Source organism: Dama dama, chromosome 29 (genome assembly GCF_033118175.1).
Source record: "Dama dama isolate Ldn47 chromosome 29, ASM3311817v1, whole genome shotgun sequence".
In the NCBI taxonomy this organism is placed as follows: Eukaryota; Metazoa; Chordata; class Mammalia; order Artiodactyla; family Cervidae; genus Dama; species Dama dama.
In genome coordinates, this window is record NC_083709.1 from 37387721 (window position 1) to 37400728 (window position 13008).

The 13008-nt window shown below is 35.0% G+C and overlaps 1 protein-coding gene across 7 annotated transcripts in view; it reads right to left on the minus strand.

The window, feature by feature from the left end:
- Positions 1-13008, minus strand: part of CCDC171 (coiled-coil domain containing 171) — a 317640-nt gene that overhangs the window by 174387 nt on the left and 130245 nt on the right. For all 7 annotated transcript variants that reach the window (XM_061132151.1, XM_061132152.1, XM_061132154.1 and 4 more), the window contains 2 exons: positions 11222-11726; positions 9399-9515 (listed from right to left, as the gene is read on the minus strand). In XM_061132151.1, the coding sequence (XP_060988134.1) occupies positions 9399-9515; positions 11222-11726 (622 nt within the window). The remainder of the gene's footprint in view (positions 1-9398; positions 9516-11221; positions 11727-13008) is intronic.

Here is a 13008-nt window from a genome sequence, read left to right on the forward strand (position 1 = left end):
GACCCCCATGGACTGTAGCCCACCAGACTCCTGTTCATGGAATTCTCCAGGCAAGAATTCTGGAGTAGTATGTGATCAGATATAAATAATGAAGTACACTTATCTTACTGACATAGAAAGAAATCTATTATCCACTGAGTAGAAAAATATAATGAGACATGATTATATGATTTCCTCATATAAAACTGCATGTTTGGTGTGTATATATGTTTATACACATGTCTGGAAGATTTGTAGAAATCTTTAAAGTGTTAAGAATGATAGGGGTAGCCTTTGGGGTGATTTTTATTTCTTCTGTGCAAGTTTCTATATTGTGTCAAGTTTTTATACCATGCATAAACACTTTTACAGAAATAACACAAATATTTTAAAAAGCACTGTATACTGGGACTTCCCCAGTGGTCCAGTGGTTAAGACTCCACACTTCCACTGCATGGGGTACAGGTTTGATCCCTGGTTGAAGAACTAAGAGCCCACATGCCACAGAGTGCAACTAAAATAAATAAAGCTTTAAAAAAAAAAAGCACTGTATAACTGCCTTCTTCATTCATTCATTAAAGAGCCAGCGATAGAGCAACTCATATGTATGAAGATACTGTGCTAAGCAATGTGGAGATGGGATCTATAACACTGATTAAAAATCAGTAGCTTTTGTTTCTATAAGTGTTATTTATAAATAATACTATAGATATAAATGACCAATAACAGGAGTACTCAAAAACATACCTTGACTTAGACAGATGCTATTGAGGGGAATGATTATCAAAAGCAGGGGGTTATTGGTCATGTTTGTCCCATATACACCTTTGGTAGCCTGATAAAACCTACAGATCCCCTTCTTATAATAATACTTTTAAACATGTTAATTCAAAATATATAGAATTACAATGAAAGCAAATTTTATTAAAATGCAGTTATCAAACAATTTTAAGGTTCATGAGATCCAACCTGTCAATCCTAAAGGAAATCAGTCCTGAATATTCATTGGAAGGACTGATGCTGAAGCTGAAACTCCAATACTTTGGTCACCTTATGCAAAGAACTGACACATTGGAAAAGATCCTGATGCTGGGAATGACTGAAGGTGGGAGGAGAAGGGGACGACAGAGGATGAGATGGTTGGATGGCATTACAAATGCAATGGACATGAGTTTGAGTAGACTCCGGGAGTTGGTGACGGACAGGGAAGCCTGGCGTGCTGCAGTACGTGGGGTCGCAGAGAGTCAGACACAACTGAGTGACTGAACTGAACTGAACATATTAGATATAAGATAATATATTTTAAATATATTATATATTATAAATATATTATATAAATATATTATAAATATAAATATATAAGTTTATATATTTAAATATAATTTGTATATTTAAATATAAATATATTTATATGAGTTTTATATATTTATAAATACATATTATAAATATTATATAAAGTTATAAATATTATGTGCATTATATATTTAAAATTAATATATCAAACTAATTAGAATTAATATTTTTAAATTAGCATGTGAAAGTTGTTGCTTAGCCACACTAAGAACCTTGACCTATGAGATGATCTTTATGAAGGCATTAAACATGTCAGGCTCACATCAATTTTTTTTTAATATTTAGAAGTGATGAAAATCCTAACCCACAGTATATACTGCTACAAATGTAATTAAAGTTCCTATAGTTCACTTTACAAGGCAGAGGTAGGTGTTTCTCAAAAAATATTAGAATACACCAAGGCTTTCAAATTCTTAATATGTATACACTACTATATATAAAATAGATAACCAACAGTAACTAACTGTATAGCACAAGGAACTATACTCAGTATTTTGTAATAATCTATAAGGAAAGAAATCTGATAAATAATATATATATGTATAACTGAAGCTATTTGCTATAAATCTGAAACTAATATAACACTGTAAATCAACTATACTTAAATGAAAATTTTTTAAAAATCTATTGTGGAAAGTTTTTGTTCAAAATTCAGTGAGTTCATCTTTGGCTAAGTCAATGTAATCAATAGATTTATATCAAAAAGTTAAAAAGATTGTGAATCTATGATTCACATTAGATGCTATAAAGACAGAAAGAACTTAACACTTTTGAAAGAGTTCTGAACTGTTTCCAGGTACTTACAGGTTGCTCTTTCAAAGAAGTAACAGAATTTTTTACTTAGGGAATACTGGAAAGCAACATAGAATGAAGATCACAGACGCTCCACTGGATGGATGAACAACTACTAGGTGTAGGGCTGTCCTGAGATGCAGTCAGCTGCCCTGCATCAGTATCCAGCTATACATAGAAGACTGATAACAAACCATGTGTGGGATAATCTATTACTGATCACCAGAAGATGAGCATAAACAATATCTAGAGATAGTTGTAACAACTATAAATTTTTAAATAGCTGTGATTTTAATTAGTAACTAAGTCACCCTGCTGTTCATATTATCACGGTCTGTCATCACCATGCATAACTGAAGGAAATGTTGAAATTCATGAATGGTTAGTAAACCAAGATGTAATTATTTTTCATTCACGTCCATCAATACTCCCCCTCTGAATTCTATCCATGGACCATTTTGAGAAAGGTTCTGTGAACCCCAGATTAAAGAATCTGTGTGCAATTCAGGAGACTCAGGTTCAGTCCCTGTATCGGGAAGATCCCCTGGAAGAATGGAATGGCTACCCACTACAGTATTCTGGAATTCTGTGGACAGAGGAGGATGGTGGGCTATAGTCCATGGGATCGCAAAGAGTAAGACATGACTGAGCGACTGACACACCTTATCTAATAAATATACTACTCAATCATAAATCTGCATCCTTGAGCCTCTACTTTTCCATCAGCTTAGACAATAAGGAAGCTACATACCTGGACTACTCCACTCTAAAAACTACTATAGTATGCTCTCAGTTTTCACTGAAGATGAGCATAAGTAACACTAGCAAGAAAAAAACTTCTGTATCTTCACGAAGCAGCTTTTAAAGATATAAACTGTGATGTTATTCAATATCTCCAATATGATAATACATGTAATAAATTCCTCTTAGGGTCTAGTAGCAAAAAAAAAAAAAAATAGTTTGCTCTGTATGTTTGGAGACATAACAGAGCATCCTGTATCTGGGGAACAGCAAGTAACTCAGTTTAGCTGAACTGTAGGTTTATGAATGAGAGTGCAGAGAGGTGAAACTATACCAAAAATGAGAATCAGATCAAGAAGGGTTTTGTACACCAAGCTAAAGAGCTGATTCATAAAGTAAGAAATGAAGACTACTACTGCTGTTGATACAAAGACACATGACAAACCAAGCACCACCAGCATGCAATAACTCATCTAAACCCTTACAACAGCCAATGAGATTATACGATTATTAGTCATTGAAAATAAGTGATGAAAAACGAACAACAAAAATGGTACATAGGATGATCTGGTCATACTGAAATAGATCTTGAAAGAATTACACACAAATAATAATCATACTCTCAGAGAGGGGTTATAGAAGCTATCTTTACTTAAAGTGATATTTTATAAACACCTGTAAGCTGCCATAACTTTTCTCTGGAGCAAGGTCGGGGTTAAAAATATTTTTAACACACATGTATTACTTTAGAATAGATCTGAGAGGAAATTTTTTCTTTTGTTCTTTTACAAAAACTCAAAAAAACAATTCTGCTGCTTTGTTAGATAGTATCTGGATATTCAATCAAATTTTCCATGGTTCCTAAAAGTTTCCACAAACGATCTGTAAGTTGCAAATATGTTAAAGCTTCATATATGTTTCTTAAAATAATTTTGACCTTGTAAATTATTTTAACTAGTAAATATACTCTATGGACATGTGACACTGGAATTTGACATGGTCACGAACACTTCCAAAGATCAATTATTCATTCAAAAGTGTTCTTAAAAATGACAGGCAAATAAATTTTAACTTAAGAAAACAAAATAGCTGTTCATCATAAAATCCTTTCAAATTTTCTGTATGCTTGAAAATTCTCAAAATGTTTGAAAAATATGGGAAAAGGCAAACATAATCATTTTTAAAGCCACAAAATACAAGTCGGTAAGTTAAATGTGGTTTCCTTCAAAGGAGACACGCGTAGCTCAAGAGTTAAAAATGATCCCTGGTCAGACTGTACTTGTCTGAGATATGAATGACATTAGGTGTATAACAAAATTCTGTAAATTACTTCTTCTCACACTTTACTGTGTATATAGACCATCTTTTTAGAACGCAGATTCTGGCATGACATTGCACTTCTAGCATATCACTGTTAATGCTGAGGCTGCTGGTCCACAGCCACACTTCGAGTGACACGTCTCTCTGTACTCTTTGTTAGGATTCAATAAAGTCTTTAAGTTTTAAAATATAAACCAATAACTACTTGCTAATACAAATATCTTTACTTGCCGCTTTGAACTTCCTAATGTGAAACCTCAATGTTGTGCCAAATACAGCCTAGATTTCTGAGTTTTGAGTGGAAGAGCTGCTATGACCTCTACAAAGTTAACTTAAAGTATACAACAAAAGAGAGTTGTGAGTAGTAATAGCAGGGGCATGTATATCTGAGTCATCTATATTCTATATAATTAAGATTCACTTACAATTGAAATGTATAACAAAATGCATGAACATTCTATTCATCATCAGCTACACCTGTATTTATTCAGAGATATTTCAGAGCAAATCAGCACATTTGTTTCTATGTTGAGAAATTCAGTCTGAACAAGTTACATAAAAAGTTGAGCTATCTATAGGGTTCTTCAGTCCATTCCTATAATGATTGATATCCTAGCTCTTCAGTGGAAGTAACATTCTCCCCTGTTTGAGGTAAATGATCTCTTGCAGGCACACCATTTGGATACCTGGAAGAGGTAATTTATCTCAAGTGGGCAAACACTTTAATGAAGGCAAGAAGGTTGCCACCTGTCCAGTATTTACAGAGACAACATGGAAATCGGGGTCTTTGCCCACTGCCTATAAATACGCTGTCAAAGTTTAAGAAGGCAGCAGGGCCAACTACCCTTAGCAACCACTTCACTTTCTGAGTAGTGAATTCAGGTCACTGTTGTTGAACTTGCAGCTTCATGAAAAGGTATACAGGTTCCACTGAGACATCAGGATACACAAAAGAGATAAAATGACATTTATTGGAAAATGATATATACAAGGGACTTGGAAAGATGCATTGACTCCGAATAACTATGAGCTAGGAACTTTCCTTGGCCAAATTTTACAGATACAGATAGTGGGAATGAAAAAGGATGAAATGATTTTCCCAATGGCACACATGTAGTAAGCAGTGGAACCCAGATTCAAATTTAGAATCCAGGTTCCTAATCAATATTCTATTATATATCCAACATGTTTAATTTTCTCTCCCAAATTGTTAATAGTTTAATTCAGAACTCACTCTAAAAAAGATAAGCACCTAACTTTCTAAAAGAGTATTGTACTGATATATTTAAGCTCTGAACAAAGATAACAGGAGAAGCAATAGCTACTATTTAATATATTAGAAGTTACTACTTGGTATTGCCATACAGGTACTAGCTTTCCTGGAGCTAAAAAGAAAACAAGTGAAAATGAATGAAGTAATGCCATTTGCCACAACAGGAAAGGAGCTAGAGACTGCCATAAGTAAGTCAGAAACTCAAATATATGATATCGCTTATATGTGGAATCTAAAATATGATACAAATGAACTTATTTGCAAAACAGAAACAGACTCATTGACATAAAAAACAAACTTATGGTTAGTAAAGGGGAAGGGGGAGGGATAAACTAGGAGTTTTGGATAAGCAGATATCAGTCATGTCCAATTCTTTGCGACCCCATGGACTATCTGTCCATGGAATTCTCCAGGCCAGAATACTGGAGTGGGTAGCTGTTCCCTTCTCCAGGGATATTCCCAATCCAGGGATCGAACCCAGGTCTCCAGCATTACAGGTGGTTTTTTGTACCAACTGAACTACCAGGGAAACCCAGATATGAACTATTATACATATAAAAGAGAGAAACAACAAAGATCTACTTTATAGCACACAGAACTATACTCAATATTCTATAATAAACACTAAAAAAAAGAATATGAAAGAGTATATATGTGCGTGTGTGTATATATATATGAATCACTTTGCTATGTAACAGAAACTAACACAATACTGTAAATAAAAAAGTGACAGTGATGCCATCAGTACACAGTCCTGACAAGTAATATGATTTAAATTTTTAGCACGTTCTTTAAAAGGAAAAATAAAGAGGGAACAGAGAAGAAAAAGAGTTCTAAGAAATATTCTCTTTGATTTCCGAATTTTCACATGTCCTAAGTAGACTTTCCCAAGATTCTACCATTTCAGTTTCCCACATGGCTGAAAGAATCAAGGTACAACTCACAGTATTAGATGATTCAAGGGACAAAAAATCGATTTCAAATCAAAGCTGAACTGATATTCTTGATACCTGACCTAGGATGAAAACATCCTACTGTAAATTGGTTAAACAGATGATGGAACGTCCAACTGATATATATTACCCAGATATCACAATCACTCTCTAGAAGAATATTACCAGAAATAAATAATGGAATAGCATGTGAGCAACTTGCTTGCAAACCATTCAGCCAGTATAATTCTCTGTTGTGTACCTGCAACTTTTCCATAAGTCTGAGACTGTTTCAAAATAATTTTTAAATGAAGACATTAAAAAGCATGCAGCCTATGATATCATTTATATCACTTATCAGTCCGTTAGTGGATGGATGAGTGGGTGGGAACTCCAAGAGATGGAAGGGGGGAAGGAAGGGTGAGTGGATTGAGAGAGAGAAATGTTTTCTTAATCCTTAAATGTATACAAATTTATAACAAATCCATGTTTTAGCAATTGGAACTATAAGGGATGTGTAAATGGCCTTGAAATTTTAAGATAAACTAATGTATTTTCAACTGAAATTTACATTTTAATGAAATTTCATTATTATTTCATTAATGCAATAAATCTAAATAAAGACCAATATTTGAACTAAGAAAAGTTAGTAAAATATAAAACAAAGACAAGTAAGTGCTTTACAAATTAACTCATTTAGTCCTCTAAACAATTCTGAGAAAAGTAATCCTATTCCAACTTTACAAGTAAAGAAACGGCAACAGAGGGTTTCAACAACTTGCCCATGTCACTTGGTGAGCATGAGTCAGTACTCAAAATCAGGAAGAATACATACTTAACCCTATACCATGTTGCCTCCGCAGTATAACAGCACTTAAGCAATTTTAGAACAGAAATTAGTACTAGTAGTTTAAAAAATGTACACAGGAAACATGCATGTGTTCATGATCATTAACACGAGATGCTGCTTTCATGGTGAGATAGGGCATAAGGGAACAACAATTTTTTAGCACCCGCTATATACCAGGTACCATACAAAATGTTCAACAAGCGTTATCATATTAATTCCTCCTAACAACTGGGAAGACAGCATTATCTTCATTTATAGGTAAAGACTGCGAGGTCTGGTAAAGTTAAGTAACTTGCCCAACTTCACACAACTAATAACTAGCAAGACTGAATATAATATCAAGGGTCACACTGATAATTTTTGTACTAGTTCAATAACAATTATCTGCCTGGGTCATATCCTTTCTAATATTCTTCAGTACTTTGATACATCTATTCTGTTCCCTCTCTAAGCAACCCTCATTTTTCTCTTCTCTAGGCAGTGTTCTTTTTAAAAAGTGTTAATTTATGTATCTAACTTTTGGCTGTGCCGGGTCTTCGATGCTGTGTGGGCCCCTCTAGCTTCAGAGAGCGCAGGCTCCCCATGGAGCGGCATCTCTTGCCGTGAAGCACAGGCTGGAGGGCAGGCGGGCCCCAGAGGTTGCAGCCCCCAGGCTCCAGGGCACAGGCTCCATCATGGCACACAGGTCTAAAGGCTCCATGACATGTGGGATCCTTCGGATCAGAGATCGAACCCATGTCTTCTGCACTGGCAGGCAGATTCTCCACCACTGAGCCACCAAGGAAGGCCCCAAGTAGTGTTCTTTATCCAACAACATTAAACCTTCCCTAAAATAAGTTTTCTTGAACTTGCTATTTCCTCCAGCTAGAGGTATACCACGTTCTAACATCCAAGGCAGCTAGTTCCTGAAAGTAGGCATGCACTTCCAAACACTATTCTTGGTCTACCTTCCACTTGATAGTTCTTACCTATACTTATTGCTACCAATATTCTTAAAATATATTTATGTACACTTTTATTTCAGACTCCAAATCCAGTATGTTGAGGTTTTGCTAATATATTAAAATATGCATAGTTTTACCAACATTTATGGAAAAATCTAAAAATAATCTTTGAATCATAAGTTTTGTACTATAGGAGCCTAGGTTTAGAAGTTTGAAATCACAATAAATGATCTATATTTACACAGAAGAATTGTTTAAAGAATTAAAATAAATCCCAAATTATTTCATTAATACTTAGAATATTTTATTACACAGTCAAGTATTAACAACTCTGCTATACTTTTTTTTTTTTGCCATAAATGTGACTGAAATGACCATAATTAGTCCAATGACATAGCTTAAGCAGTAGGTAACTGTATGTTACTCTCTTAGTGCAGAGAAATCAGTTTTCACTGAAACTTTCACACAAACAAGTCATGCAATCTGTCACAAGAAAATACACTTGAATTTTAGACCGTTGGAAATTGCTGGTTATTGGTGGTTTCATCTAGTGGAAAAGAGCAGACTATTCAAATTAACTCTAGGTGGTGCAGTGGTAAAGAATCCGCTTGCCAATACAGGAGACACAAGAGACACGAGTTCAATCCCTGGGTCAGAAAGAGCCCCTGGAGGAGGAAAGGGCGACCCACTCCAGTATTCTTGCCTGAAAAACGCCACTGGCAGCAGAGCCTGGTGGACTACAGTCCACAGGGTCGCCGAGAGTTGGACACAACTGAGCACACACACACACAAAATTAAACAAAAATAAAAAAAAACTGCCATATGAGAGAGGAAAACTTTCTGCTGATTCACTTATTATTCAACTGTCTAAAATTCACAGCCAGAAACAGAAGAAAGACTAAAACATTTGAAAGAATGTTATGAGCAATTCTTAATAAAAAAGCTAACAATGAGCTTTCCAAAGGAAAAGCAGATCCTAAGAGGGGAAAAAAAGGTGGATGGATTCACCATTTCTCCATAAAGACAAAATAGTACATCAAAAATTGCATTAATTCACCATTTCATTAAATATAGATTTAATCATCTCTCTGTATCTGAGTAAAAGAAAGATAACTACATTTTCTTCTTTGAAGGTTTATCAGAATTTGTACCAAAAGGCATTTCTGGACATTAACTTTTATATTTTCCAAGGACATAAAAAAAGGGAATCATACCTGTTTTACTAATAGCTTCCTGTAATTCAGCCATGGAACTGATTATTGCAACAAGAAGGTCAGTACTGGTGAGCCAACTGAGAGCTTGCAAACAACGAAACTGCTCCTTTTGATGTTCTACAAAATAGAAAAAATCCATTATGCAATGCTACAAAAATGTATTAAAATTCATTTAAAAATTATGGGAATGTTTAGCTATTTAAGAAATAGATAAAAATTGTACATAGAACTTCACCTAGTATGGAGAAGTCTATAATAAGTACTAGATTTATTGACTCTATTTATATATATAATGGTAATGGTAACTGACATCATAAAAAAAGAGAAGAAAATTTTCTTTAGTTCTACTTATATTATTTAATAGCTTACTTTTGAAAAGTTAAAAATTGAAATAATTGTTGCCTCAGAATAGTCACACATTCTGGGACTGACACATTGACACTACTATGTGTAAAATACTATGTGCAAAATATGTTCCAAGATGCTTGCTCCTTAGAAGAAAAATTATGACCAACCTAGACAGCATATTAAAAAGCAGAGACATTACTTTACCAACAAAGGTCCATCTAGTCAAAGCTATGGTTTTTCCAGTAGTCATGTATGGATGTGACAGTTGGGACTACAAAAAAAGCTGAGCACCGAAGAATTGATTTCTTTTGAACTGTGGTGTTGGAGAAGACTCTTGAGAGTCCCTTGGACAGCAAGGAGATCCAAGCAGTCAATCCTAAAGGAAATCAGTCCTGAATATTCATTGGAAGGACTGATGCTGAAGCTGAAACTCCAATCTTTTGGCCACCTGATGCAAAGAGCTAACTCATTTGAAAAGACCCTGATGCTGGGAAAGATTGCAGGTGGGAGGAGAAGTGGACACAGAGGGTGAAATGATTGGATGGCATCACCGACTCAATGGACATGAGTTTGAGTATACTCCGGGAGTTGGTGATGGACAGGGAGGCCTGGCATGCTGCAGTCCATGGGGTCGCAAAGAGTAGGACACGATTGAGCGACTGAATTGAACTGCTGATGTGCAAAACAGTTAGCTAGTGGGAACCCGCTGTACAGTGCAGGGAGCTCAGCTCACTGCTCTGTGGTTACCTAGACTGGTGGGATCAGTGGGTAGGAGGGAAGTCCAAGAGGCATAGGATATATGTATACATACAGCCAGTTCACAGAAGAAAGTAACACAACATTGTAAAACAACCATTGTGAAGTCACTCAGTCGTGTCCAACTCTTTGCGACCCCGTGGACTGTAACCTACCAGGCTCCTCCATCCATGGGATTCTCCAGACAGGAATACTGGAATGGGTTACCATACCACGATTTAAAAAAAAAAAGGAATAGTCAAGCATTCAAAAAAATGTTTGCTGTAAACTCACATTTGTTCTATTTTTATTCATCAATAGATTCTTAACTCTGATCATTTTATACTAACTCAAATGAAGCAAAAGTAATTTATGCTACTAATTAATTTTAAATAGGGCAGAGTTTCTGGATTGACTTTACTGAAAAATCACTGTACAAACTCTTCAATTTACTGTGAAAAGAACATTGAAATATAATAAAGCTATACAAAGTTGAAATTACTTGTACTTGCTACCTTGTTTATATTTTAATGTTTACAACAGAAATCAAAACCTAACTTACATATAGATATACAGTTATTCATACACACATATAATTCTATTGATACCTATATATGTAGATATGTTACATGATTTGACATTGTAAATGATTTTTTAAAGTCTTTGCATAACGGGCCAACATATTCACTTTGGATGTCACTTACATTCAACTTAGATTTTTAAAACCCAAATGATCTTACTTGGAACTTTATGCTTGTCTTTGAGCTCTCCTGTACACACTAACACGCCTATGCCTTCTCTGAAACTCTCCATCCAGGTAAAAAGAGAGACACACGACTGGCCCAAAATTTTCAGCCTGTTTGCTGCCAAAATTGCAATAACACCTTTCCGGAATACATGTATCAATCCTTTGAATGTTTTTTTCTTCATCTTGGCTTCCTCTTGCTTCTTTTCTTCTACTGTTGACAAAGCCTGGGCTAGAGTTCTAACTTCCAATTTTAACAACTCAAAAGTGTTGACCTGCTCCTGGAGAAAATCTCTCTGTGTAGATAAGGCAGATGATCGGCTGTAGAGAGGATAGAAGGCGCCAGCCATCAATGCACAGGCTGCCAGCAAGGAGGTCTTTTCCCTTTTGGTCTGTGATAACAAGTTTTTGAAGTGGGAATTTTCAAACACCAATTGTTCGTGTGACTTCTCAATACGGTTCAATTTTTCCATATTTTTTTCAGCAATTTCTTGAAATTTCTAAAAGAAGAGAAGTCAAATAATATATTTGATCAAGAAACAAATAGGCATTTTAACCCATCTTTAAAAGAAGAAAAACGTTTGCTGACAACTATTTTTTTCTTCCCAAGATCTATGTTCTAAAATAAAAAAAAAAAAAACATATGACAGAGCAATAGTGGGCCAAACAGCCTAGATCCAACGTGCACAGGTTTTAAATCCTCTTATGTGGAAGCTTTACATAAAGTAGAACACATAAATTTTAAAATATTTTGTAAATTTCTTGTACACTTTCACATACATACATATATTTAAAAAAAAGAAAATTTCTTCTCTTCTATTCCTCAGTAACAATTATTTCCTATTTTTAAACAGAAATCACACCAGCATTAGAGTCTTTTCTATATGTAAAAAGACAACTTTTCATCAGAATAGCAAAGGATTAAATAAATAATACAACACACACCATCTGACTATCTGCCACTTAGTAGATGAGAAGGGACTGATTCTCAGAATACACTCTCTTCCTTCAGTTTCTTCTTTCCCAAGACAGAAGGCTGCACAAAGCAAAGCGTCAGTGCTGGGGAAAAATGTTAATTGTGGGGTGGGCCTCAGCAGCTCCTGGTCCTTTTTTCCTCATCAAGGTACTTATAATTCAAAACTTAATATGGAACACAAAGAAAATTTAACTGCAGGCACTTGATTTTAATCTAGAAATAAACTAGAAAATAAATTAACTCTCCATGAAATCTTATGTCTTATCATTAAGGAATTACTGAAGTAAATTTTTAGAAGATAACAGATGCCAACTTTTTTACTGATTCATTTATCATTCAATAAACATTTATCGATTACTCAGTAAATTCCATATGCTAGGAAAACAGACAAATAAATCAGTCATTGCGGTATAACATGATGGTGGAGCATTTCTGGATTGCCAGAAATGCATAAAAGCGTAGAGAGGCAGCCGGAAACAGACAGTCCCGGGATAAGGATGAGAAATTAAAACACACCTAGAAACTGATAAAAATCTAGAATGTATGACAAAAATACTCCTCTCTATATAGAGAAAACAGGAACACAATGGAATTTTTGGAAAACAGAATTAAGAGGCTCGAGTTACACAGCCCATTTTCATTTTAGGCTACCCGGTAGAAGCAGCCAATATCTAAAACATAAAAGAACTCGTACAACTCAACAACAACAAACAACTCGATTAAAAAATGGGCAGACATCTGAACACACGTTTTTCCCGAGTACACATGAAAAGGGCCAACAGGCACATGAAAAGATGTTCAACATT